Raw genomic sequence first — 27,504 nt, 5'->3', positions numbered from 1 at the left:
CCTGGGAGCAGTGTTAAATCGATAGCTTAGTGTCACTATAAACGGCCCCATTAAGCATATTCTGTTTGGGAGAGTTTTTCCCCCCAAATGCTAATAGTAAAGAGTCTGTTGCCTGCGGACATCAGTAATTACAGCCCAAGAAAGCCGCGTCCAGCCAGCTGCATGGTTTGAGCAATGTAGTGCGGCGAGTTTGTGCTGCCTGCCTGAGAGAATCCATCACAGAAACAAACCGCCCCCTCCCACTCACGGTGCCCCCGCTTCAGATGCAACTCAAAATACATAAAGCCTCCATGTTGCACAGGGAATGTAGGGCCAGCACATATGAACCGACTGCCTAAAAGTGTCTGGTAACTTTAACGCCGAACAACCTGCGGTCGTTGCATTTTTTTGAACTAGAACAACCATCTGGGCTTCCAAGTATTTTCAGCGGTGCTCCAGACACGGCCTCGCATTTTGGATAATCGAAGGTTTGCGGCTAACTCGCTAACCTAAGCTACTTGCTAACTTCAGTTAGTTAGCAATTTCAGCGTCTTTTCTATTTATTTGTTTTTTATAGTCACGCACGCTCCTCGTGTTGCCCACAAACATAGTTGTTTGTAGCGATGGTAGTTTTCGGAAAGCCATAAATGACAGACATTATCTGGCTTCCATTCACCACTGTGCTAGCTGGCTGGCTACCACCGCTGCCACAACCCCTTCGCCTCGGACGCTTTCCTGGCTTCGTGGGCTAGCTGGTTACCTTCATCTTAAACAGCTAGCTAACAGTAGCTAGCAAAGGAAGCAAGCGCGCTTGTACTATTGACATTGTGGGAACTAAAACAGGAATAACCAATCGTCTAAATGGACCACATGTCCATAATAACCCAAGTTTCTAACCCCAAGGAGGAGGAAATAATATCATTTAACCAGGAAAAAGGTAAGGAAAAAGTCAATTTACGGTACATAACTAATGCTAGCTGGCTGACTACTTTTCTCTGTTGACGTTAGCTTTTATTCGCACTTGCTAGCTGTTGTAGTTGTTAAAGACCTCAGTTGCCTTTGTGTGAAAAGATGGAAACACGTCTTTTGTTGAAAAAGAAAAAAAACTCAACTACGCAACAAGTTTGTCAGTGGGGCCTTGCCCGGGTAAGTTCTCCAACTAGGATAACGTTTGTTCATTGCGTTTTCAAAATGAAAAGCGCTCCAGCGCGTTTTTTTTCCCTTTTAACATTAACGAAAATTCACTGTCTGCATCAAATTAACGCATATTTTGTAAAAGTATTTGCAATAATACATCTGGAAAGTACACTTCTCTTTATGCGTTTGGACTATATAACGGGACCATATGATCTGACAGCTCTGACAGTTGATTCATGTATGGATCGAGTTCTCGGTGGTTTGGATTGAGATTGGCAAGAAGTTCCTAAGGACGAAGCTAATACGCGGACTAAAGAGAACTGTGCTGCTGGTGTTGTGTATCGATTCAGTTTTACTTCATGCACATAGCAAAGCTATCTGTGCAGCTTATGGGAAACTTATTCGGTTTGTCTGAGATGTAAACAGTGAAACTGTTTTATCCGCGCTTATTGTTTCTTGTGAGGTTTGTGTGTTATGCAGTGAAATTAACCTCCAGTTTTAGGTCTTTTCCTATATGTATCACTTCTAAACAATATTCTGTCCTCTGTAATAGATGGGTTTGTTTTTTTGGGTTTTTTTTAAGTGCTGCTTAAACGTGAATGACTTCTCCACAAGCCCATAGCTCCTAATATCCAGTGATTCTCATTCCTGGCGCCCTTTGACACTTTACCTATGCACCGGGTCACCCTGGTGCATAGGGTGTGTATCAATATCACATCTCAAACTTCTCTTCTCAGACCATCAGTAATGTGAGAACTTGAGTCTTTGAAGCACAACAATGCATTTGCCTGTAAGCTATAAAAGTGACCCAGAGTAACTGCTGTGGATTCTGTGTCACTTGAATATACGTGGGTTGTCTTGGGAGGTTATTCTTGCATGTGTGCTGGAGTTTAACACTTAAGGTGGAGTTATATGGCAATTAAACTAATCATATGCCACTACGGTGATATAACAGTGTTAAGACAGCTTACTAGATCAGTAAGCATATACCATGTTTAGCAAGCCTGTTACAGATAGTTGGTCTGCTTCTGAAGACATGCACTTTACTGCACCCAGGTAGTATTTTAGTATGATTTCAGTGTGTTTGCCAACAGAGGCGGTCGAGTACAAGCATTCACTCTGCTAGAATTCATTGTTTGTGTGTTGGGTTGCTGCATGAAATAATATAAGACTAGGTGCGAGAGTGTGCGTGTAACAAGACACAGTTGAGTTACCGGATGAAATAGAGCAGTGACGTGGATGCTCGCTTCTCACAACAAATAATATAATCATTATAACAATTGTATATGTCTTTGTCCTTTCTCCCCTTTGTTCTTAATCTGGAAAAATGGCAATTCAATTTCAGAATCTGCAAAAAAAAGTCAGATAGGGTGCAGGTGGGTCTTCACAAGATACAGGTGGGGCAAAACAGATGGCAGGACAGAAGGACTGTGCATATAAATTACAACAAACATGTGGTAACAGCACTTGTTTTTTTGTTTTTATTTCAGTCTCTCTTCTTTTTTCTTTCCTAATTAGCAGCCAGTTTTGTGAATAGAATTTTTATATAGAATAGAATATTTTGCCAAACAAAACTGTCCACATTTGGCACTTGGTGGAAGTTTATAATCACATAATTTAAAAAGTCTATAAATATTTAACAGCATTATTTCTATACACATTTTCTAATGTAAATACAAAGTCAGATTGTCATCTATCTATTGGAGATCACCTAACATGTAGCCCATGCGGCCATCTGTCTTAAAGGAATTAAATAGGTAGTCTTCCAATAGCCTGAACAGGCGCCAAACTGTCTGGGCAAAAACTGACCACCTTTGCTCTTAATGTTCCTCTGCTGGCTGTCTTACAACATGTGCCTGCCTCTCACACTGGTTTGGCTCCCAAGCAGCAGCAGCAGCCTATATATAGACCTACAGTCTTGCTGGGAAGGGCACTAACCCCAGAGCCAAGTGTAACTAATTGTAAGATGACAGTGATCATTTTCTGTGTTGTCACAGACATACTTTGAAAGGGAAAAACAAAAACAAAAAAGCTCTTCATTTCCAAACAGAGGCCATCAGAGCAGTGATTTCTGTGGGTCTTTTTCTTGAATTTGAAGAGTCTTGTTGATTTCAACAACTTAAACTTGCCACTCAGCTGAGATTGTTGTAATGAGATCTTATTAATATGTCTGTGAGATGGATGGAGTGTTACACATGATCCATTTACTGTTACGATAAATTCCTTGCTAATAGTGTTGGAAGATTGATTCATATGGGGTGACCTTGACTGAGCCCTCTTCTAGCCTCTTCTGCTATTAAGTTCTGGGGTTTCCTGTCTATATTTGTTTAACCTCATGAACACATTGAATTTAAATAAAAAGAAGGAAGCACTAAATACATTCAAATATGCTACAGATTTAGCTTTAATTAAGTCCTCGATTAGCAAAATAGGATATAAATATTTCCCAAGCATTAAACTTGTCAAGATTAATATTAATAATAGTTTAGAAAAGCACCAAAATATATGTATCTATTGGAAATTACTTATATTTTGTACTATGCATTCAATTTTTAATAAGTTTTGGTTTTTCTGTGGTTACTAATGGAATCAAAATTTAGTGGGAAAATTGCAGGAATACATTTTTTAGTTGTAGTTTAAAATACTGTCTTAATTCTTTTGGTCCCATTTAGTTCTCAGCCAGTTTCACATTTTCCAATCCATGGGATTTATAAGCCTACAAGCTTATCAGTTGCCAATGCCAGGATCTTTTTGTTTGCTTTAAAGCGGGCTGCACATTACAAAAGAGTGATAGCAAACTCACGGCAGTGGAGTATCCACATATCCTCACTTAAGCTACTAAAAGTCTTCATTTGGGGAATCTACTAAAAGAAGACCCCTTTCCGCGCTAAGAAAAGTTCAATAAAGGGAGAAAAAAAAGCAACAACAACAAAAAACAGCACAGGACTTGGGTTGGCTATCAATAAAGTCTTAATGGCACTATCAGTTCTGGTCAGAAGTCTGACTATCGGTTCTCTCATGGGTTACTGATCAGTTTTCTGCCTGGCCAAAAAACAGTTCTGCATAGGTTTTCACAGTCAATGCAACAGTTTTATTACTTGTATCTAAAAACAGTCTTAAAAACACAGAAACAGAGCAGAAAAAAGGTATCAGTACTGAAAGAGTTGAAAGGTGTTGTTTAGAAAAACGTCTCTTGCCGTGGAAACTTGGAGATTGCACTGTTTACAGGAGGTGGTGTGGAATTGTTTAGGCTTCTCTTTGACTAATCCTTGGTCAAATCTGTAGACTGTGTCAACAGTCACAAACCCACCCAGGAGTCGGTAGATTTTGTCACATGTGCGCTGGATGGCTGACCTTTTTTCATCACTCAGCTGAGATGCATGTATGGAAGCAAATTACCACATTAGTCAGATCGGACATTAGGCAGTATTTAACCTGCAGCCCACTAGTATAATGTCCATGTGATGTCATATTGTGTCAGTGTGGGGAATAATGCAGTTAATAATTTGGAGCATTCAGTGCGTGGTGCTGTCTCCTGAATGTTGTATACATGCACCCATGCAGCTGTCTCGCTTATACCACACAGTATTTCCAGTACTGTCAATGTGTTTGAAGCGGACTACTGTTATGAAATGACAATTGTGTAAAATATCCACATGGCATTCTCCTGATTCAGTGTGATCTGATGGAAACAGTTTAGGAAACAACAAAAGAATTATCAAGTAGAATGAGAGGTCATGTCCCTTGGTCTGACTCTTACCTGAGCTTAGAGAAAAGTCAAACAACACTGGGAATATTTTTGCTCTTTCCAAAAGGTGTTTGGTTTGTTTCTCTGGAATGTGTTGTGAGTAAAGGTACTTGTGCTTGTGAAGTTCAGCACCTCATTAGTGAACTACAGCTCTGCTTTTATGCCAGGTGAGTGATATATTTGAGACACAGTTGTGCTCTGTGCCTGACTGTGAATTTGCTAAGGGTCTTTGTGCAGGAGTCAGTACCACGGCTGGTTGTAGTGATGAGTCACAGGGAGCTGACAACTGCCTCTCTGTCCCAGTTTTACAGAGCTGAAATGAAAACATAAAGCCCTGTTTAAGCAAAAAAAAAAAAAAAAAATTGTGCTGCTGATTATGGCCAGATAAAAACTGAGCTCAGTGTAGCCACTTTGAGTATTTTTAACTTAAGCCTGTAAAACACAGAGAACAATGTGGGCAATGTTGATTCAGAGTAATTTGAAAACTTCTGAAGAAAACATTCTTCATTTTCAAGCTGGTAATTTTCCAAACAAATTTCTAAATGTGTTTGCTGCCTTGGTATTTCGTGGTAGTTACAATGTTGTTTTTGCTGGTTTGGGTCTCTCTGAAACATTGGGTTGTAGCAAGATATCCACATGCTTCGGCTTTCTTAGAAGACACAATAAATCTGTTGTTGTTGTTGTTATTGTTTCTTTTCCTTGTCGATGGCTGCAGATTATAGTCCACTCGACTTGGAAGAGCTTATGGCACTGATAAGATACAACTTAGATACCCAGTAAAACATGCCCTTGCTTGAAAGGCTGTAATTAACATTACTGGAAGACAGTGATAGAGGGAAATGACAGAGAAGCTCGGGAGTGCAGAAAGTGTTTAATGTAGCTGTGACATGCTGTTAGTCAGTCAGCTTCTGATAGCTTTACTGTAAGAGCGAGCTATTAATCTGTTGAAACGCATTATGTGCTTGCTCCACATCCTAACATGTTAAAAGATTGTTGTTGCTTTTGTGGTCTCAAGATCCTCTGATGCACAAAACTGTTTTATAATAAAGCACTAGACAGAGATGGCAAGTTGCAGAAATATTTTGCTCCGAATGTGGGGTTTTTTTTGTTTGTTTTTTTGTTTAGACATTTACACATTTGTTTGTAGTACAAAGTGCCACAATATCAAGATACCAAAAGACATGACATAATGCTATTCACTCTTCACAGTCTTCAGTTGCAAAGGCATTCTGGTGGGCTGGGCAGGGGGAATGGGTGGAGAGGAATGCAGCCTTGTATAGGCTCTGAGGGGTCTGAGGGCCTCCCACCTCCTTCTCTGCTTCTCTTGTGCATGATCAGGCTGCTTCAGTCACTCACCTGCCAGTTGAAATGTTGGAGGGAATCAAGTCAAGTTTTCAAAATGGTGGTAGCCACAAAAGCAAATACGAAAAAATAAAGGAGAGAGAGAACAAAAGAATGAAGTGTGTACACCCTCCAAGTTGTCACTATTAATAAAAGCTCAGTGTCTCGTTTAGGCCGCGCTTCGTGGTTCAGGAATGAGAGGCGATTTGGAGTCGGAGCAGAGCATGCTCTGAACTGTCACTGAGTGTGACTGATGAGGTCACCCGGCCACCTAAGTTATTTTCTGATCAGTGGTTCAGCCAGGGCGAGCGCACAAAACAAAACCTAATGCCATTTAATCAGACTGTAAAGGTCTCCCCTATTGTCATTCAGCATGGCTCACACCACTGTGGCCACTTAGGAAAATTTGTGGCTAACACATGGCCTGTTTTATTAAAACAGGATCTACACCCTGGCATGCAAATATTCAGATGTAAAGGGTGCACAGTTTCATCCTGCTGCGTTTTTATCATAGAACGTCAGTTTGCATATCCGCTTGTTCATCCTCTATTCTTCCACCCTCTTCCTGTTATTTTTGCCAGCGTCCCAGTCAAACAGCAGCCTAAAGAAGCAGAGGAGCCGAGGCATCTTCAGCACGTTTTTCTGCTGCTTCCGCAACTACAATGTGGACTCTCCAGCCACCAACACCAACGCCAGCTCCCCGCCTCCACCAGTTGAGGAGAACGGATCGCCTCCCAAGGTGAGCTGTTCCACCACTAAACTGTTGCTTGTTGTCCTGTTGAGAACTCTAGAAATATCAGTTTGCAAGTCTTTTCCATCTGTTGTAAACTGTCTGTTTTTGTGAGTAGTATTTTCTCTTTGTGCTATCTCTGTCAATGTGTCATTGTTTTTTGGGGGGTTTCTCCTTTGTTTTACTTCCTATCCCTCACCCTGTTTTTGTATGTGTTGTAGTGTGACCAGGTCGAGGTCATCCCTGTCCCTAGTGTATGTATTGCCTTTTTTTTTTCTTTTCCTTTGCATGCAGGGTGAGTGGGCTGGTGGCACATCCTGTCTGTGTGGGCTCCACTGCTCCTCAGAGAGCTCTAGCTCTGCTACCGTACCGCAGTTCACTCTCAGCCGATGGTAGCACTGTCTGGCTGCGTAGAAGGTGTACGTGCACCTTTGGGTTTAATGTCTCAGTGCTTCATCTGCATTAGTGACATTTTGTGGTTTGTATGCTCTCAGAAACACTGTAACACTAACCAGCTAACATTTTTAAGTGCAAACCTGTTTCTGTTAATTGCCTCCGGAGCTTCTACGCAAGGCATTAAACCATTTATTGTGCTACTTATCTATGCAGTTTAGTAATTTTGAGAGTGAGAATTAACATTAGCTCCTAGTCTTTCAGTTTGGCTACTCAGCTACAGACTTAAAGTAATTAATCCTGTCACTCAAGTAGGGCTGTTCGATATAACGATATATCGGATGACGATATAAAAACGTCTATCGTTTCATTTTACGCTATAGTTTGTTTCGTGGTGTCGCAAAATAAACTGTTTACGGCAATATTTTTTTTTCATAGTTTTGATGGTCACTGTAGTGGCTATATTAATTTCTTAAAGTTCTCTTTTTCTCTTATATTTAATATAACCACACTACGGATGGACAAGCGCCTGTTTTTATGCGTTGTGGTTAGCAACAACGACGGTAACACGATCGCGTGTCCGCTTGTTTATGTTCCACATAAACCTTTCACAATAAAGCTCAAGATCCTGTTGAGACTTTTCAAAATAAACTGAATCACGTGAAAGAGCAGATTATTTACGGATGAGAAGTAAAAAAGAGCCGCCAGGTGCTAAAAAAATAAACCTTAGACTTTCCCCGCAGCCAGCTGTGTAATAAATGCTCACAAAGAAAACGGCGGCCGTTACAACTTGTGTCTAAAAATGTATCGTTTCATGCATCGGTTAAAACACTCGACTCCAGCTACATGACGCGCAGCTGGAAACACTTCCCGCAAGTCGAGCTGCCCGAGATTCACAGAATTTACAGAAAATGTTACATTTTTGTGATTTATATCGTTATCGGGACGATAGAATTCTTATATCGGGATATGAGATTTTGGTCATATCGCACAGCCCTACACTCAAGGAAGGACTGAGATGTGATTCGGTGATCTGCGACCCATCCAAGGAAAAGTTGGTGAGAATAACCAACAGTGATTTGATATAATTTCATTCTAAAAGAGCATCCAGTCAATTCCAGCACTGAGCCATAGTTCTCACTTCACTTCACACTCTCATATAGTGTACTGGCATTTCCAAACTTAACAGTTAAGTTTGATTGATCCCAGCAAAATTAGGATGGCTTAACAGCAGCAGACAGCTTTATGCATGATACAGATTTGTGAAATCTAACTTGACCTAATAAAGATGTAAAGAGATGAAAGGGTTTTTTGTTTGTTTGTTTTCGCTTGAATTCTGTAGTGTCACTGATCTCAGTTGGTTTTTCAAAAAACTATCTCCTCTAACATGGTTTTGGCTTTTTGTTGGCTTAAACCTTACTTAATGCAAAGTGTACAGCATTCATGTTCTCTCTTTGGCTCTGCCTGTCCTTCTCTCTCATGTACTGCTCTCTGACATTATCTGACTTGTCCTCCCTATAGCCGCCAGCCAAATACCTCCTACCAGAGATGAAAATATCTGACTATGGCAAAAAGTGTGTGGTGATTGACTTGGATGAAACACTTGTCCACAGTTCATTTAAGGTAAGAAGGGGCTAAAACTACTGTTGAAATTCTGCACAGTATGAGCACTTTTACTACCAGGTTTAACTAAAAGCCAATATTAGGTTTGCCTATATTTCTGCAAACCATTGTTTAGTTTATGTCTATACATTGTCATTATTTCCAAAGTTCCGCTAATGATACACAGGAAGTTGAAGCTGTTTGAATCCATGACATCACTGTGTACACAAAAGAACGAGATGAGCAGGTGGCAGAGGATGTGAGCGAGCGTAATATTACAGTACTGACTGTGGCTTATAATGGGTACATGATTGTAACAGGAAAATGCAGACAACCAGGCTGTGTTGGCAACCATCTCCATTCGATAAAACATATTTTTTTGCACTGAAGAATACTTTCTGTGCACTTTCTTCTTTTCTTTTTTTTTTTAAATCTTCAAGCTGTCCACTTCTGCCTGAGGTCAAATGCTCTGTCTGCTGTCTTAAATTACTACAGAGGTTAAATGAGGGCAGTGATGATAAAGGTTGTTGTAGCAAAACATACTTTTTTTTTGCCCTCAGAGATTAGACAGTCTGGAAATTGAGTTTGTGTTAATAGTACGACCTCTGGGGGTCAGTTGGGGTAGTACGACAAAAGTAATTGTATTTTCTTCCCACAGCCTATCAGCAACGCTGATTTCATTGTCCCAGTAGAGATCGATGGTACAGTTCATCAGGTATTGTGGATTTCTTTAAAAACTAATAAATTGTATTGAAGTTTGTCTCTTTAATAGGGGGGATTCCATTTGGTTCTGATGTGAAGATCCTGAAGAAAAGGCTGTTATCCAGTTCAAGTAATCCAGGATAGGCTGTGTGTATCCTGGATGGCCTATTCGTGATTACTTGCACTGGGTGGCAGCCACTGTACGAAGGGGATGTGGGGGGCATCTAAAGTTATGTGACATGGTAAACAGTCTGATCATTTTGAATAATTCCAGAAATGAGTAACAGGAATTATTTTGTAGCCATCCTGAAGCTTTCGCATATATTTTCTTATAAATGACACTGTTCACCTAAAGTGCCCTCAGTACAGATAATGTATCTGTAGTGTTTGACACTCCTGTCACACCACGGTTTGTTTTGTTGTTGTTGTTGTTTTGAAATCTGGGGTCCGTTCTTCGTACCTCGCTTACTACATCCAAAATCAAATCATCGCGCCAACTTTGAGCTCGCTATTCCGGTTCTCCGAACACACCTGTTGTTGACGATTAGTACAGCTGGATGAAGTAATGTGAGATCACTGGGTGGCTTAACAGGGGCTACGCATCGATAGTAGAAACATTGATCGGCAACCCTTTGATTGGTTGGCGAAAATGTCGAAGGAGCGCGCTCAGTATTTTTCGGCAGCAGAGCAAGAACTCTTGATTGAGGGATTTCAGGAGTTTCAGAGTTTAATTAAAACCCAAGGGAACACTGCAAAGGCTGCAAAAGCAAGGAGAGAGGGCTGGCAGAAAGTTGCTGACAAATTAAACTCGGAAGTAATTAAATAATAATAATAATAATAATAATAATAATAATAATGGATTGGATTTATATAGCGCTTTTCAAGGCACCCAAAGCGCTTTACAATACCACTATTCATTCACTCTCACATTCACACACTGGTGGAGGCAGCTAAGGTTGTAGCCACAGCTGCCCTGGGGCAGACTGACAGAAGCGAGGCTGCCAAATCGCGCCATCGGCCCCTCTGGCCAACACCAGTAGGCGGTAGGGTAAATTTATTATATTATATTACATTATATCATATTATATTATATTACATTATATCCTCTTTCACATTAGAGCCACAACAGGGCCCACTAGAACATGGGAACAAGTAAAAGTGAAATATAATATTCTACAGAATGGTAATATTTATCACTTGTATTGCTTTTAGTCTCTTGAAAAGAGACCCTGAAATAATCTGTTTGTTTATAACAGCAACCAAGAAAAGGGCAGAGCAAAAAAAGACAGGTGGTGGTCCTGCACCCCCTCGTCAACAAGTTGGTTAAGTAAATAATACCCTCACGGGAAAATCGATATCTCTCAATGAGCACACTGTCGCGCTGAGCTAAAGGATCCTGTCTATCCCGCAATATACGCTGAATTCTGAGAACTCTCCTTATCAATCTTGCACCTTCCGCAATGGGTGGCTCGCGTATACGGACAGGACATGGCTGCGGCAGACTTCCCAAATCCACCTTCGCTTTTATAGCCGTGGTCTCTCATCTTGATTACACGAAGTAATTTACTATTACTACTCTAACATATGAATTACATCTGAAATAATCAAATACATGAAATAGAATGATTAATAGTACATTTCCCTTTTTTTAGGAAATGACCTGTATGTATCTGTATGGAATCAATAAAAGAATCAAATACTGCATTATCTTTAGTTACATTGATAATATTTATTTATGGAAAAACAGTGGTAAAATATCGCTGTTGCTTTTGTATAAATGAAGCGGACATACCTGAGTGGCCACGATCTAATCCTGTTTACATAAAGTGAGCCTGCTCCCAAGCAGGTTTACGCTTACGGATCTGTTGCTATGACAGCAAGTCCCGGATGAGCTTCAGAGAACCGAACGATCCAAGATCACGCGAAATCGTCAACAATCAAATCCAGCTAACTTACTTAGCGAGGTACGAAGAACGGACCCCTGGTCTTAAAAGCGATGATCTATCTTGCAGGTGTATGTGCTGAAAAGACCACACGTGGATGAGTTTCTTCAAAAGATGGGAGAACTATTTGAATGTGTGCTCTTCACAGCCAGTCTTGCCAAGGTATGTTCAAATGTGGACATTTTTTCTGTTTTGACGTGTGCTTTGGTTACAAGCCAGTGGTACCTGTGGAACTGTGAACATCGTTAATTTTCTGCTTTCTGAATTTTACATCTCCGTTATCATGCTCTGCATCTGTCACTCCATCATGTTAGCCAGTAATGCATGGGTAAGTGTAATGAATGAAGCAAAAGAAACTGTGCTGTGGGAATAATTCCTCTCTAGAAACAGATATTCCTTAAAAGCTAGAATGCGCTTTTCTGTGTTATGGCATAGTGGCACCTTCCCTGTTAATCAAGTGCTGTTATGAGGGACACCATGCTTTGCTTCCTTTTGGAAACCTAGTGTAGCGTTTAGCTTTTGTGAGTTGTTTTTGTTTCTAGTTGAAACATGTGATCATAAAGATGTGATGTATATCGTCCCAACATTCACAAGTCATATTAGTCTTATTATATTCCTTGTTTTAAAAACCGTTTGCTTCTCCTCTGTTTGTTTTGCTTGGACAGTATGCAGACCCTGTGGCAGACCTGCTAGACCAGTGGGGCGTGTTTCAAGCGCGGCTCTTCAGAGAATCCTGTGTTTTTCACCGAGGCAACTACGTCAAAGATCTTAGCCGGCTGGGGCGAGAACTCCACAATGTTATCATTGTTGATAATTCACCTGCTTCTTATATTTTCCATCCAGAAAATGCTGTGAGTTCCCAATCCTCCAATATATTTGTTACATTCAGCACTGCATCTGTTAGACTCTGAATTTTTCTTGCTACAAAGTAGCCTTCTGTTGCATGCTGAATATGATGATGGAAAACAACAGAAGTTAGAAAGAGGAGGGAAAAAAGCTGCTCAGCTGCTCTTTGCTGCAGAAGCTGAGTTGCTCTGGGGTTCTTGAAAATATCCCAGCAGTGATCTTTTGGATTCAAATAAGCCTCATACTTGTACAGGACATAGTTTTTTCTTTTTTTTCTCTTTAGAATCTCGTGTAATTTTAGCAGTGTGCTTTGAAACGTCACCTGGCTGGAATAATCCTCTCTTTTGTCAAACATCTGCAGTTAGTGTTTTGGTGTAGCCTCAGGCATTCACAGTGCCGCCTATTAAATGTCATTTGTGTCTTTGTCTGTCCAACACCTTTTGCTCTCATGCTGCTTCACATCATCACACTCACACCTCTGGTTTTCACTGTCTCTGGTGATCCTGGCCATTTTTACACCAGATACATTTCACTGAGCCAGACGTGACAGTCTTAAGCCTTTTGGTTTTATTTTCTTCCCGAAGCCCTTCATAGAGTGTGACATTATGCAAAATACCTGTATCTGTAGGTATTTCACTGCCTGTGGCATCATTTTAGGAGGATGGCCTCTGCAGCCTTTCTTCTGATTTCTGCAGCAGCTGTGTTTTGGACTCATGCTGAGTTGGTCACTGATCTTCCACACCATTTTCTAGCTTTGTCTCACCATCACATTTCCCCTGGCTGTGAGGCAGGGCAGACACTAAGAAAGTTCTTGTGCTCATAGATCATTTTATAACAATGTTCATACTTTGTTTTTGTTTTGTTTTTTATTATACAACTTAGTTTTGTGTTTCTGACTTGTGTGTCAGTGATTAGTTTCTGTTTTAAAGTACTTGCTTCTCGTCTTTAAAATAATCATGTTATTGAGCGGTTACATAATTTCTTTGGTTTCTTGTGGTATTTATCAATCAGGATCAGAATAATTTATTAAGAGCACTAGAATTCATTTTCTCCAGTAGTGTACTTTTCCTAATTTGCTTAACGTGTCTGCATTTTTATGCTGTAATTGTCATTCAGCTCTACATCTTAAGGCTAACTTTCAGTGGTTTGTGCCTCTCCTCAGGTCCCAGTTCAGTCCTGGTTTGACGATATGAATGACACAGAACTCCTGGACCTGCTGCCTTTCTTTGAGGGACTCAGCAAAGAAGAAGAGGTTTACGGAGTCCTGCAGAATCTAAGGAGCAGGTAGCAGGACAGCCCACACTACCGCCTGTGCCCACCAGTCTCCTGTATTGATCTCTGTTCCTTTCTACGACCGTATCTCTCAGACTTGGGCAGATCCTCCCACACTAAGGGGACGCCTTGGAGTCTCACTGTGGAAAACATCATAACCCTGTCTCTGATCTCATCTCCTGGCGACCGGCTGCCTTCTGAGTGCCATCAGAAAAACAAAAACATTCAAAATCCCAGGAGCACTGTGTCTCACAAAAATAATAAAAACCACACCAGAAAGTATGTAGAGTGTCCTAAGCTGATAATATCGGGGACAAAATACTAAGAGGAACGAACTTTAATCTTTATTTTCAAATCAACCAAGTTTTACTATTTGGTGAAGTGCTTATTTTAAACGCAAGGAAAAAAAAAAAAAAAAAAAAACGACAACAAAAACAACTTTTTGTCTGAGACTTCTTTTGTGGTACCACACAAAAGTCTGAAAAGATTTTGTCCTCATATTGTTGCTATGCAGGCAATTTCTGGTAGTAGAAAGGACTGTGATTCTCTTTTCATACTTAATGAAGTGCCTTGTGTGACTGTTGTTTATATGGGGAGATATTTTCTACATGGCATATTTCCAGAGTACTCTGGTCTTTTCACATACAGATATGCTTCAAAGTGGACACACAAATATCTTTATATGAAAGTTTGAATTCACTATTTTGTTTTTTTTGGTCATCAAACGCTGGGCAGTTGTCTCATAGTGTTCTTCTGTTTTCCCAGTAAGCTTGTGCCATTATATAGATGTGACTTTGTTTCTTTCAGCTTTCATTATAAGTAGAAATGGTTGATTTTGTTTTAGGAAACGGAGGATGTATGCAGTTGTGACATTCACGCCCCACCTGCAGCAAGTCCAGTAGTTCTTTGCGCTTGATAATTTCATCTGAAAGCTCGGCTAAAGATGTGCCATTTCCTTGTTTGTTTGTTTGTTTGTTTGTTTTTTAATAATTTGCCAAATAAGGAACTTTTCTTTCTTTTCTTTTTTTTTAAAAACAGGCTTCATATCCGTACCAGGGTTGAGCTACAACTGTTAGTCTATTAGTTGTAAGAATAACATGATAGGTTTTATTATTTTGACAAATAGATGTCAAATTTGTTTGTTTTAATATTACAAGATCAGATGGCTAGCTTTTAATCACTTTAAAAAAAAAAAAAAAAAAAACTTTTGTGTGTGTGCATGCACACAAGTGGTGCAGCTTCACCCTTAGAGGGCAGAACTTCCTCTGAAATTGTACACATTTGCAAAGGTGTTCTTTAGTGTTTTTAAACTGGTCCAGGATCTTACAGCAAATAGGTCGAGTGCCATGTTTTCAGTTTTTCCATGTCATCAGTGTCTTTACAGAATAGGGTTGAGTGTCAGAGTCTGGACAGTGTTTAAATCACACCATTCCCCTGATGTACAGTGGTGGCCTGCCCTTGTCCAGCCCTCGTAATTAAAAAAAAAAAAAAAAAAAAATCGAATGGAAATGCCACCTGTGGCGTTTATTTTCCCAGACTCCTTTTTTCCCCTTCCTTTTTTAAACTGCTCTTCACCTCAGTGCCTACATATGAGAGGAGCCCAGCAAACCGAATGCTGCAACATTAGCTTCCATGGCAATAACCGCTTTTATTTTGGAGGGGGAGGGTGGTTTGGGCACTTGGGTTAGAGCACTTGAATAAATTAACCAGTGAGGGTTTGTTAAAGTAAGACCACTGTAACATTCTCTGTCCACATGAGTGGATCCAGAAACCGGACATCCATATAATATTTAGATCTACTTGTTTGTTTTTTGATCTGGTGACATGTAAGTGTTGCAGTGCTGAAACAACTTGAATTTTGATTGGTTTATCTCAGAAACGGTAGCCAAACGTGGTTACCTGTGTCTCTATAGTAAGAAACCCCTGTTGTGGAGCAAAAGGACGCCTTCCAAGCCTGCAGATGGGTGCTCAGTCCGGGCCCATCCAGACAGCCCCCTCCTCCAAAAACAATGTTTGGGTCCAGCTCTAAATGAAACACTACTGGGGCACTGCATCAGGACTGTGAACAACCTCATCATGGCATTAATGCCTTACTGCCTGTGGAGGCACAAAGCAATGTTTCTTCATTATTTCCAAGGTTACACCTCCCTGTTTTAGCATCATCTCTAGTATTTTCTTATGGAGTGCGAAAAGTGATCAGCCATATATGTAGAGCATATTTGGCTCTGGTGGGTTGTGTAACAGTAAAATGGAGGATGTGAAAAGCTCTATGGTGCCATCTAGGGATTGTTTGCCTCCAACAAACCTTTACTGCTTGGTTTGTGGGTCATGGGGTTTATATTTAAGAGACACTAATAATTTCCAACTTTACGCCCCCAGTTAAAAGGCTGCTGCTCCTTCAGACATTTTCATTCTCTTCGCATAAGCATTTGTGTTGCGAGTGTGCAGCTCACGATGGTTTCAGTGCAATGTTTTTGTTTTTAAATAAGGAGCGTTTGGTCTTCTCAACCTCTCAATGATGACCTTTCTCTGAAAATGTTGTTTGTATCATTGTGATATATTTTTCTACCTACATGTTGTCAGTATTTGGGTTTGAAAAGTTGCATATTACCCATTATATCCAGCTTTTTGTTCCTATATCCTTTCAGATCGGTATTTTCCTGCTCTCTTGCCTTTGGTAAGAAAAATAAGTCAGGTCTCGTCCCACCTATCGGGACGATTGTGAGCGTGTGTGTGTGTGTGTGTGTGTGTGTGTATGTTCGTTCATGTGTGCTGCCTTTCACTTTTCCTTTTGTCACTTCACTCATAATCACATTCTTCATTTTGTACTAAGTTAACACCAAAGTTCTAAAACACTTGAGTTTATTTTATTTTTTTTTAATCAATTTCCTCACTTTTTTTTTCCTACTTTGGCAGCATGTCATTCTGAGCATCACCTTCTCCCCCTTTATTTTCTTTAATAAATGGCTTCATTGAAACAATTTTGTCATGTCTTTTTTTTTTCTTTTCTTCCTCTGCCCCCTGTCACACATCTGATGTGGTTCATGAATTAAGGCCAAAGATCCTCACTTCAGTCTGGCGTGACTGCGGTTTCCACCATCTCCGATGTACCTCATATGGTATGTTTACTGAAAGTTGAGAATGTCACCGTTTTCTGTCTTTTACAGTCGACCTGATTTATTTTTACCGTTCCTTTCAGACATGTCACAATAAAAGCACATTTTTGGAGGATTGTTGCCTGTCTTCTGTCATCAGACTAACACCATCTGTTTCTGTTTTGTCTTAGTGAGCTGGCAGCGGTGGGTTCATGTTTTCTTATAACAAGCTGAAAGATGGTAACGGCGTGATTAACCTTTGGGCTCTGCTAACCTTGTTTAGGTACTACATGGTTAACTCAGTTTGTTTGGTAGTGTACGGTGGATATTTAGAGCTTTGACTAACAAAACTGCCAGTCTGGCAACAACCAAACGCTCTTGTGAAGCTGATGACGGTGGAAAGGATAGCTGTCTGTTGGAAGAAGTCCTGCGATGCGTTTTTGTACAAACTATTTTTGAGCAACTTTACACAATTAAGATGTAAAATAACTCCTAAAGGTTTTCATTCAACAGGAGCTCTCCGTTTGTGTGCATCGTTGCTGTGACTGTTTACATAGGGTGTATCCAAAGTTCACAAGGTAGTTTCCTTCTAGGGAAAGGCAGATGTGGCTCACTGCAAACTGGTTTCTAGTATTGTTTGCATAAAATTAAATAGTTCATGAAGATGTTTCAGCCGGAGACTGGTATATACAGGTATCGTCGCTGTCACAGAGTCGGGAGATTGGGGAGGTTTATAAGGACTATAATGCTGCATCATTCATTGTGGCTCCACTGGATGAGGACTGTTAAGTCATAGATGAATACAGTGCTTGATGATGATTGTGTTTAACATTTTTATGTGTTCATATTGATTTACAAAAAGAGGCAAAGTCAAGATGTTACATGAGAAATGATCATAATGGATGACTAAAATTACTGATGAAAACAAAGACTATAGCTTTCACATTGGCCTGTGCTTCTCTAAAAGTCAAAATTGTCATTTGGATGAAAAGGTTTAAAAAAAAAAAAAAAAAGACATTGAACAGACTAAAAATAAGGGACAAGCAGTTTAAAAAGTTTCATCCTAATGCAAACTGAAGTTGGTATGTAGTGAGTGCTGCTTGTACGAATTAATCCAATTTGTAAAAGTGAAGTGTCATATATACATGGAGTGTTATAAAGTCTAGGGAGCCCTAGAGTGTGTGCATGTGTACCCACCTCCCAATACAACCAACATTCAGCTGCAAATCAGAATCTCTAGACTGAAGAGAGAAAAGTCGCAATTCGACTTTGATTAGAATTAAAGTAATAAGTTAATCATGAGCTAAAACTGTGAAGCCAAAATGAAAGATAAAATTTTAAAACATGGCTGTAGAAAGGAGGTCCTAGAGTTGGAGACTTCTTATTCGGCATCCAGGACCATAATGTGTACAAAAAGTCCGGCTGAGGGGAGTAGGTCTCCGTTCTTATTGAACAGCGGCACGTGTCTGTATCCTGTGTGGGAGCACAAAGGGGCTGCGGTCAGTGATGGCACAGGACAACATGAAGTGCTCCTTGTGGAGCGGATGAATTGGGTTCTCTATGTCACACCACCGAGAAGGGACACTTCCCCATCTCGGTTTTCACACTTCATAAATGAATAACTGACTATCAGTGGTTTCACATCACTGGATTATAGTAAGGAGAAAAAAAAAAAAGACTTGACAAATACAGCAAAACTCACCCATTTTCAAGCTGTTGAAGGGAAGCGTGTGCTGCCCGACAAAGTCATTATCAGAACTGGAGTCATAGTCTTCGATGCTGAAGCGGACCAATGCTAGTTCCGGCACATACACGTCAAACTGGAAGTTCTCATTCCAGGAAGGGTTAAAGCCTTCAAAACAGAAAATTTTGTATTGTCTTGATTCATTGCGGACACATTAAAATAAAACAAAGGACGTGAACGTGAGGTACCGTTGTTATCAAAAGGTTTGGTCTCTTTCTCTGCGACATCAGCTGGCACTCCATAGATTTCCACTTTAACCAGCGGGTCTACTATGGAGGACTTCTTCTGGTTCACTTTGGGAAGCTGCTGAGCTGATATGACCTATTGGCAGGTGAAGAATGATCTCAACTTTAAACGGGACTCAAAGGAAATAAAATAACTCCACTGTGTGTCTGCACAATGAAGGCCTCACCATGACATGCAGGGTCTTGTGCGTCAGCCAGTCTCCTCGGGTCAGGGTGATGGGGTCAAACTCTGTGGCTACGTCCCTCATGAAGGCTGGTTTCAGGATGTAGCCGCTTTTGCCATTAACTAGGAATCTGCCCTGGTTCATATCCATGTCTGTACAGGGAGTCTGGAAGTTTAAGGCCACTTAAAAAACAAAACAAAAAGAGAATACAGTGAACATGAGCTCTTGGCCATTGCTGTATAATTATCAGTGTTTGTTATTCCTCTGTTAGCCATTACCAATTTGGCAGCCAGCGTTCCACAGAGGCAACGGGTTGTAGTTTGAGGAGTCGGTCCTGGAGCCAGCTGGATAGATGCGACTAAACTTTTCCACATTATGGCGCACGTAGGCGTTTGCTGTGGGGGGGAGGAAACAAGATTTATTGACAGTGCTTAATCAAAGTTTGTGAGTTCCTCATGGTTTCTCTTCCTTTACCCGACTCCTCTGCCAGCTTCATGGCCTTCCCCTCCTTGAAGGATGCCATTTCATAAAAGCTCAGGTTTTTTTGGGCATCTTCGAAGCCGTGGAAGTGGACGCTCTTAAAGTAGATGACCATGTCGGACAGCTCCTTCGCTAGCTTCAGCTTTTTCTTTGAAATATTGCGCAGAATTTAAGGGTGAGTAAACATCACGTGTGTGGTAATGTGCTTATTTTCATGGGCTCGACTACCTTTGTATTCTTCTCCTTTTGCGCATCCTCATCATTCGACTCTTCCTCCTCCGTCACATCGTTGTCATCTGCAGCTGCCTCAGCAAAAGTGTCTTCCAGTTTGTTTAAACGTTTCCCTTTGATCAGGAACTTCCCCTTTAGCTCCTGGGGGACCACACACACACACACACACACACACACACACACACACACACACACACACACACACACACACACACACACACACACACACACACACACACACACACACACACACACACACACACACACACCATTTATCTCCTATGATCGGTTCAGCCTTGACAATCCTGATAAAACTAGTGAAACGGATGCTAACCTCAGGAGATGGGAAATTTGTGGGCATGCCATCACCCAGAGGAGAGGTGATGAGTGCACTGCCAAGGATGGAGCTCATGTGGCGGGCCATGACTTCCTGCTGTTCCACGCTGCAGTGGTTCTCCAAGGAGAGAATCACTGGATATTGGGATGTCTGAGGAAAAGCAGGCAACCCCCCCCAAAACAAACACATATAAGTGTGTTGCTGGATGTTGAGTGAAGACATGCTGGATACCAACAGATGCTAAACATACCTTGAAGGCATGCTCACTGATGGCTTTGATCACATCTTTAAACAGGATCTTTGAGGTGAGAGTGTAGCCGTGGTAGATCACGGGCTCATTATCCGATCCGTCCCAGCAGTCCAGCTCCACACAGCGGCAGCCTTTCTGCAGAGCCCTGAGAGTGTTGGAGTGAGCATTAGTGACCAAATATGCTGTTTAGACTAACAGTTCCATCAGTGAAACGTTGCAACGTGGCGAGAGATGGTTACAAGAAACTATTTAAAATTCCAAGTTGTAATGAATTGGTCTCAGTGATTCAAGAACTGACAGATTATATGGCACATAAACACAAACTACCCTCACTGCCTGCTTAGCACAATTAACCAAGACATTAAAGGACATCATCATTTTTAGTCTTTGACTCTAGTAGACTAACTTCGCATGACTTGCAGTTCAAAATGAGCTTTTTTTGTCTTAAATGAAACAAGCCATTTTAGTTCCCTTCCATTTAAGGTAAATTTCTTCTGATTGGCTGCCCCTCACAAATGCAGGATTTGAACAGATGGGTGGGGTATTTGGAAGACCCCTTCTCTAAGACAGATATATATCAACAGATCAGAGAAATCTGATGTCTGACCTTTGTTCTCGTTATTTTAAGTGTTGGCCATGTTTAATGCTGAGCTTCCACCATTGTAATAACAACTATAGAACTAAAAAACGAGAACAAGTATGAAAGGTCCTATTTAAAGTCAGTAAAAGTGATGGACTTCCTACTGACAAAAACAGTGCTGCTGTCTTTTCATGCCTATTTCATGTTAGTGACTGCACTGTGAGTTAATGTTTTGGGTTGTTTGTTTTGATGGTGCAGCTGAGTGCTTCCAACAGTTATTTTTTAGCTGATCTGGGGTTGAAAAATGAGATTACATCTCTGTGGTTCCTTTGCACACCGATAGGAAGATGACTAAAGATCAAGTTTGGATAAATAACTAGCCAAAAACTTTCATCAAGGACAAATTACTGAATCTCGGGATGGAAAGTGTTACCTAATGTACGCCTCTGTGCTGCTGGGGCCTTTGAGCTGATCCTCCATGAGGTAGGTGTTGTGAGAGGAGGAGATGAAGTAGTGGTTGAGGGGCTGGCTCATATCCTGGTACACATCCTTGTGGTCTGGATTCAGAATCATGGCATCTGGGTGATTCAGGTACATGAGGAAGCCATCTTTGGACAGCAGCTTCTTCTCCTTGGCTGAAAAGACACACATACACACCAAATGCAGCAGATCAGTCTACAGTGCATTTAAAAAAAACAACAACAACAACAAGAGGTCAGTAATTTATCTGTGGACAAACTCCATGAGACTCTTAATCCCAGAGACATCTTGGACAGAAAGAAGCGCAATTTCAATAATAGATCTGAGTTTTTCTACATGATAAAGAAATGCTGTTGTAAAAAAAAGAAACACATTTGTCAGCAGGACTCTTAAACTGTAAGAAATAACCGTAAAATCAAAAAAAAAAAAAGTTCTGGTAGCACATCGGCCAGACTGTTCTACAGTGGAGTCAAAAAACAACAAGATTTGTTGCTTCATTGTTTGTGGATTGGTTAATTAATTTACTGCAGCATGACTGGTTGAGGTCTTTATCATTAGGAGAAACTATACTAACAACAAAATACAGTTCACATTTTCCAAAGCCATCCACTGGGCTGGATTGGTGTCTTTACTGGGCCAATTCAGGCTCTCGGACCTTATGTTTGGCACACTTGTTTTAGGATGTTCCTGCAGGTGTGAGACCAGCTTGAGAAAATTATATTTCCCTTGTTAATATTTCATACTGAGGTCGAAGGTAAGACTACCTTATTGAGAAGAATACAGACTAATCAAATGAATGAAGGTTACTTCTGCTTATATTGTGGCTACAATCCAGGTTTGACATTACATGAAACTGTTGCTTAGATGCATATTCACACTTCCTGTTCCTAAACCAGCTTTGCAGAAGAAAACCTCTGGAAATCCAAAATCTGTACAATTACTATGTAGTAGTAGTCATGTGACCAAAGTCTGAAATTTATGATTGCCATCTCACAGCATGATTGCAGCTATATCTACATCTACTGGGAATGCAGATATGAAGGTACGAAGCAGTAATACACTGACACTCATGAAAAAGACAAAACAAACCCAGATAGCAAAAAAGAAATGTTTGAAATTCCAACAAAGAAGAAAATCTAGTCCACCAGCTGTGGGGAACATACCAAGGAAGACAAAGCTTTGAGAGAAGCAGAGGAACATACATTATAGCATCTCTTTCAACAGCCACTATGTTCAATCTTTGTCCATCAAAGTTTGTGCATATTCCAAGTTTATTAGATTGGAAGACCTGACATGAATGAACTTACAAGATTAGCAAAAGGTCGCAGTGTGTTGGAGCCTTAGACTCAGGCTGCCATAGACTGCAATTCCAGAGGAATAGAACGCAGAATAATACACAGCTGGAAACCACGAGCTTGAAAACAGTGGTTTTTAACCCTGGTAACCATATGCAGTTAGACCATTCACGGGATACAGCTCACTGATTTTTACAGGAAGAAAACCAGCAGAGCTGCGGTCCTGAGAAGACCTGAAAGAGGGCTGTGTACTGACCGTTTTCATCTGGTTCATACGTCTCGATGATTCTGTGCGCATCAGCCAGCGTTGCTTTCTCCCTCTGTTCTTTCAGCAGGAAATCCACCAGGTTCTGAGCGCTCATAAAGCCAGTGGTTTTGGCGTACTCCCCATAGATAACATCAATTTCGTCCCGTTGGGTCAACAGATCATAAAAGTGTTTGATCTCCTCTCCTGCCAGGGTTCCAGACTTGGACCTGTCACATTTCTGCATTGGGGGAAAGTAACACAAAGATTAGTCAACATTTTAAGTTGAAAATAATGCACTATAAAACTATTAAAAGCTGGATTTGCTATTAACAATAAAGAAAAAAAATATGTGGGCTAAAATATCAAGTTAGCACTGATTTCCTCTTGGAGCATTTCATTAGAGTTTCAATGGATTACTACAGCTTAGCCAGGAAGGCTCCAAGAATATGCATTAAAACAGTTTCTGCCATTAGGAAACATTAAGAAGCTCTGAGGAAACAACCTTGAAAAGCATTTCCACGTATTCATCATCCACTTCGATGTTGATCAGATGCATGAAACTCTTGACCTCTGACGGACTCAGGTTATCATCTTTGTTCTTGTCTGCTTTCCTCAAGCAGCTGAAGATCCAGCTGGAAGGTTTGTGATTTAAGGTGGAGATAAACAGGTACCTGTCACTCAGCGCTGTCCAACTGAATGTGACTTATTTACTTATACCACCTTTGCTTAGCTAAGCTCAGGATAGATTAAAGAGGACCTGGAGTGCTTTTGTCCTTTTTTCTGTCATATATACTGTTATAGTGGTGGATGAGATGCTCATATTACACAAGGTCACAGTTTTAAATAATGAATCAGAATATGTGAAATAATCTCTGAGCACTCGTTTGAGCATTTGTTTTCCCACGGCTCTGTTGGACAGCCAAACAAGAAGAAAAAAGACGGCAAACATGGAAGGTGGCCTTAAAGGGAGCGGCACTAAAACGGCTTCAAACTTACACGCACCACGGCTCTGCACAAAATAAATAAATAATAAATTAATTAAACTATCAATAAGGCAAAGTCATTCTAGTGGAGCCAAAAGGTGAAAATAAGGTGCAGGAACATCTTATGCGATAGGTGATGACCAATGAAGTCTTAATAACAGGTTATTAACAAACAGCCACCTGTTTGAGCTCAGCTTCAGCTTGCTCACAGTACAGCTTCCACTGTCGTGTAAAAGGATACTGCTCCGTCTTCTGCTTTCGACTCAGGTTGTTTAGGTTGGAGACCACTTTCTGCAGGCTTTTAACCCACTGCTTTCCCTCCTCCTCCGAGCTGGAGACGAGGTCCAGGTTCTTGCGGCGGCTCTTGAAAATGATGGAGAAGCAGCGGTCCTCCACCTGCTCCTCCGTGTTCTTCTTCAAGCCCTCCGACTGACGGCCCATTTGCACCGCCGAGATGTCATCAAGCGAAACTGAAGACAGAACGAATTTTATGCAACATTCATTTATTTTTTAAAAATCCACTTCCTGTCATTCAAACATGTAGCATGTGGCACACTGCTGAAAAGCAACACTTTATTTTCAAGCACACGTACAAGCCTGATGTTTGCAATTTCCCCTGCCTCCCACTGAAGTCAGTAATGAGCGGAGACGTTGGATGTACATGACTATGTGACAGCAGTTTCTGGGTGTCATCCAAGCAGAAAATACAATAAGAGTTATTTCTAACCACTCCCACTCCACAACACACTATAAAATAAATCACTATTTCTACAAACACACCCACACCGCTATCAGGAGCAACCCAGATGTGTATGATAATACCAAGGACTTTGTGTAGCTTTGTGATCAATCCAATCCTTTTATAATCCACAAAGTTTTGGTTGTGGCGGGAGAGGAACTCCAAAAGTGTTTGCTAATGCAAAGTAATAAAAAGTGTAAAGTAAAGAGACGGTGTGAGATTAGACAGATGTGTGCCAGGGGTTTGCACATGTGTGGGTTTTCGTCACACATATTCTGCTGGGAAGACAGGGCAGCACTCACAGGTATCATTTTTCTTGAAGGTCTTCTTGGATTCGCGCCACATTGTCTTGCAGTCCTCCTGGAGCCTGAAGTAACGAGTCTTCTTCCAGCTTGGGGAGAGGACCTTCAGGAGGTCTCCCCCCTTCAGGAGAAACTGGAGGTCGGGATCACCCTCCAAACCTGAGGAAGCAGGGAACAGAAGACCACTTTAGAGAAACTGCAGGAAAAGTGCAAACGCTCAGAAATCACAAGCAGGCCATCATTAGAAAGTCATAAAAGTTCATGGCTTTGCAAACACACGCGCACACAAAAGGTTTTACGCTGTGACAACAACGTAGCAGCAGTCTGACCCTGGATAACAGTTTGGTTTCGTCCGCTTGGCAGCGCAGCCTACCTAGGAGCTTTACGTTCATTTGTATCACCTTCTGGCCCCTGGCATACTGGAGTAACTCCTCAGACCTGCTTTTCTCGGGTTCTTTTCGTATGCACGACATGGTGCCACCCGGAGCTGCCGACACTGTCTGTGTTCACAAGGCACTGTGTGGAGGAGAAGGGCGTGTACCATTCCCACTCAAAGTTCACTCAGCTCCGTCACGTCCCCTTGAGTTTACAGTCAGCTGACAGCTTGCTCGTGCAGGAACACTATCGCGGAAAAGGAAGCGACTCCATACTCGTCTGTTTGAATATTGCTCCTGTGTTCATTTTTCAGGATTTGATCAGCATTCCCATACTCACTGTTAACTTCAGACGTTTTAATTAGCGTAAATTACCTGCTAGCAAATAAAAGCAGCCACAGGGCATAATTAGCGTCAAATGCCTGCATTACAAAAGATTTGACTTTGAGCAGAGGAGTGGTGTCAAACATGCGGCTCCGGCCCTCAATCCGGCCACCGTGATGGCTTTGCAAAATGTGACAACTGCAGTGACATCATTAATGACTGGTGTTTTTCAATAATACACACCGCCTTTCATTTTATGGTGCTGTTGGAGGGGTTGAAGTACTTCCATACAATTAAAAGGAAAATTTTGTTTGTTGTTGGTCAGAACCACCCGAGGCTCAAATGGGACTGTATGTGATGCATATTTCTTGTGAAATTGCAGCGCTATTATTGCTTCTCCCTGAGGTGGTCAGTGGCTTGCTGCTAGGAAGCTGTAAATAGGCTGAGATTTTTATTTATTTATTTATTTTAAGCTGAACTAATAGGAGGCTTGTAATATCAGAGTCCAAGAATATAACATCATCATTATTATTACTACAAACACAGGTTTGATACCTGCACTGGAGCCTGCCTAGTGTTGACTTCTGCATTAGTTATCTTATGGGCTCCATCTAGTGGTGACAAGGCGGTACTGCTAAGCGCCGTGATTTAACGCCACATTACTAAACTTCTCATTATTAAAAATAAAATAAAACAAGCAAACAGGCCTGCGATTACAGGACAACAAGCAGTTTTCCTGTAATATTTCCTCGTCCCTAGCCTCTATAGTGGAATGTGAAAGGCTGATTTGACTCTACAAGCAGTACGTCCACCGCCTTAGTTTGGTAACATTTCCTTGAGCTTGCAGCAAGGTGAAACCGAGCTGAATGAGAGGTGCCACACCTTTTTGAGTGTTTAAATGCACACAGTTGATTGTCTTGGGATTTTTCGCTAGATTAAGCGGCAAAAAACAAATAACAATAAGAGTAAAAATAAATATACATAGGACCGATATATTTCAACGCAGAAAATTAGATTTTTTAAATGTAAGGTATAAAAAAAAAACCTTTGCTGACATGTAATCTTTGTCTTAGGGGTTATCGGATTTGGAAAACAGTGGAAGTTGGCCAAATCCAAGAAAGGCACAGTATATTTTAACATGGTGACTTAATCCAAAATGCATCCTACCTTTAAGTTTATTTTCGAGCCCGTTCGTTTCCATCCCGTCTTGAGTTCACTCCACTTTACGCAGCCCAATATTCCACTCACTTCATGCAGCTTCTCGTGAAAAGTTGCCGCTTCTTTCTCCCATATACACTGAACGGAAACCTGTTTTTGTTTTTGTTGCTGCTGTTGGTTTGTTTTTGCTTTTTTATAAAAACAGGCTTCTGCCAAGTTTGGGTACAAGGCGAGCGAACGCGGGCACACGCGTGGGTTTCTCCTTGCAGTCTGAACGGTGTCAGTGACTCCCGCGGGCTTCAACACCGGTTTGACGAGCCTGCCATTCAAGCCGCGGTGCTGATGTCACAGCAGGTTAGACCTTTAGGTGAGCTTCTGCCATCCTGCATCGATGGGACTGGTTAGCGTGACCTTGTAGCCAGCATGCAGAGCTTACGTCGTCATTAGCTGAAAGGTTTCCGCGCACCTGCAGCCAAAAATTGGGGGAAACAATCCCGCATACCTTTTCTAATTCTGCTGTATGTACACAAGACTTAAGCTACCACTCCCTGAGCCTCGGAGTCTATTCCTCACCAAAAGGTAATTCTGCATGTGAATAAACAGGGAGGGGTCGTTCATTTGAGAAGCATGCAAGCTTAGATAACCCGTGGAAATACAATCAACTTCTGCTAAAGCCCTTTGCAGTGTTTTTTTTTTTTTCTCTTTTTTATGGACACCTGTTCCTCTTTTGAAACTCCACCAAGGGGCTGAATAGCAAATTTGGCTAACTGCCACTACGCATAG

At 41.2% G+C, this 27,504-nt stretch overlaps 2 protein-coding genes across 5 annotated transcripts; one reads left to right on the top strand and one right to left on the bottom strand.

Annotated features, from left to right (window-relative positions):
• ctdsplb (CTD (carboxy-terminal domain, RNA polymerase II, polypeptide A) small phosphatase-like b) lies at positions 1–17,847 on the top strand. Of its 3 annotated transcripts, XM_085388570.1 has the most exons (9): positions 1–916; positions 6,787–6,944; positions 7,157–7,189; positions 8,850–8,951; positions 9,589–9,645; positions 11,645–11,737; positions 12,241–12,426; positions 13,584–13,705; positions 16,748–17,847. In XM_085388570.1, the coding sequence occupies exons 1-9, from the start codon at positions 841–843 to the stop codon at positions 16,830–16,832; spliced, it is 912 nt and encodes a 303-aa protein (XP_085244696.1). In that variant the 5' UTR covers positions 1–840; the 3' UTR covers positions 16,833–17,847. The 3 variants fall into 3 exon arrangements, with proteins under 3 accessions (XP_085244696.1, XP_085244694.1, XP_085244695.1); XM_085388568.1 differs by lacking the exon at positions 16,748–17,847 and having other exon boundaries at positions 197–916; positions 13,584–15,257; XM_085388569.1 differs by lacking the exons at positions 7,157–7,189; positions 16,748–17,847 and having other exon boundaries at positions 204–916; positions 13,584–15,257.
• On the bottom strand, positions 17,710–27,334 carry LOC146648625 (1-phosphatidylinositol 4,5-bisphosphate phosphodiesterase delta-1-like). 2 transcript variants are annotated; one of them, XM_085388563.1, is made up of 15 exons: positions 26,731–27,334; positions 24,866–25,024; positions 24,066–24,294; positions 23,344–23,473; positions 22,851–23,079; positions 21,253–21,454; positions 20,240–20,384; positions 19,987–20,139; positions 19,650–19,793; positions 19,416–19,569; positions 19,220–19,336; positions 18,945–19,123; positions 18,721–18,853; positions 18,491–18,640; positions 17,710–18,261 (listed from the first exon to the last, which is right to left on the bottom strand). In XM_085388563.1, the coding sequence occupies exons 1-15, from the start codon at positions 26,762–26,764 to the stop codon at positions 18,170–18,172; spliced, it is 2,250 nt and encodes a 749-aa protein (XP_085244689.1). In that variant the 5' UTR covers positions 26,765–27,334; the 3' UTR covers positions 17,710–18,169. The 2 variants fall into 2 exon arrangements, with proteins under 2 accessions (XP_085244689.1, XP_085244688.1); XM_085388562.1 differs by lacking the exon at positions 26,731–27,334 and adding an exon at positions 25,239–25,392.
• Positions 27,335–27,504: the final 170 nt, after the last annotated feature.

Source organism: Rhamphochromis longiceps, linkage group LG18 (genome assembly GCF_057381845.1).
Source record: "Rhamphochromis longiceps isolate RC_006_pf linkage group LG18, R_longiceps_female_GT1.1, whole genome shotgun sequence".
NCBI classification, from domain to species: domain Eukaryota; kingdom Metazoa; phylum Chordata; class Actinopteri; order Cichliformes; family Cichlidae; genus Rhamphochromis; species Rhamphochromis longiceps.
Note: the sequence above shows the minus strand (reverse complement) of the source record. Positions and strands in the feature narration are given on the sequence as shown.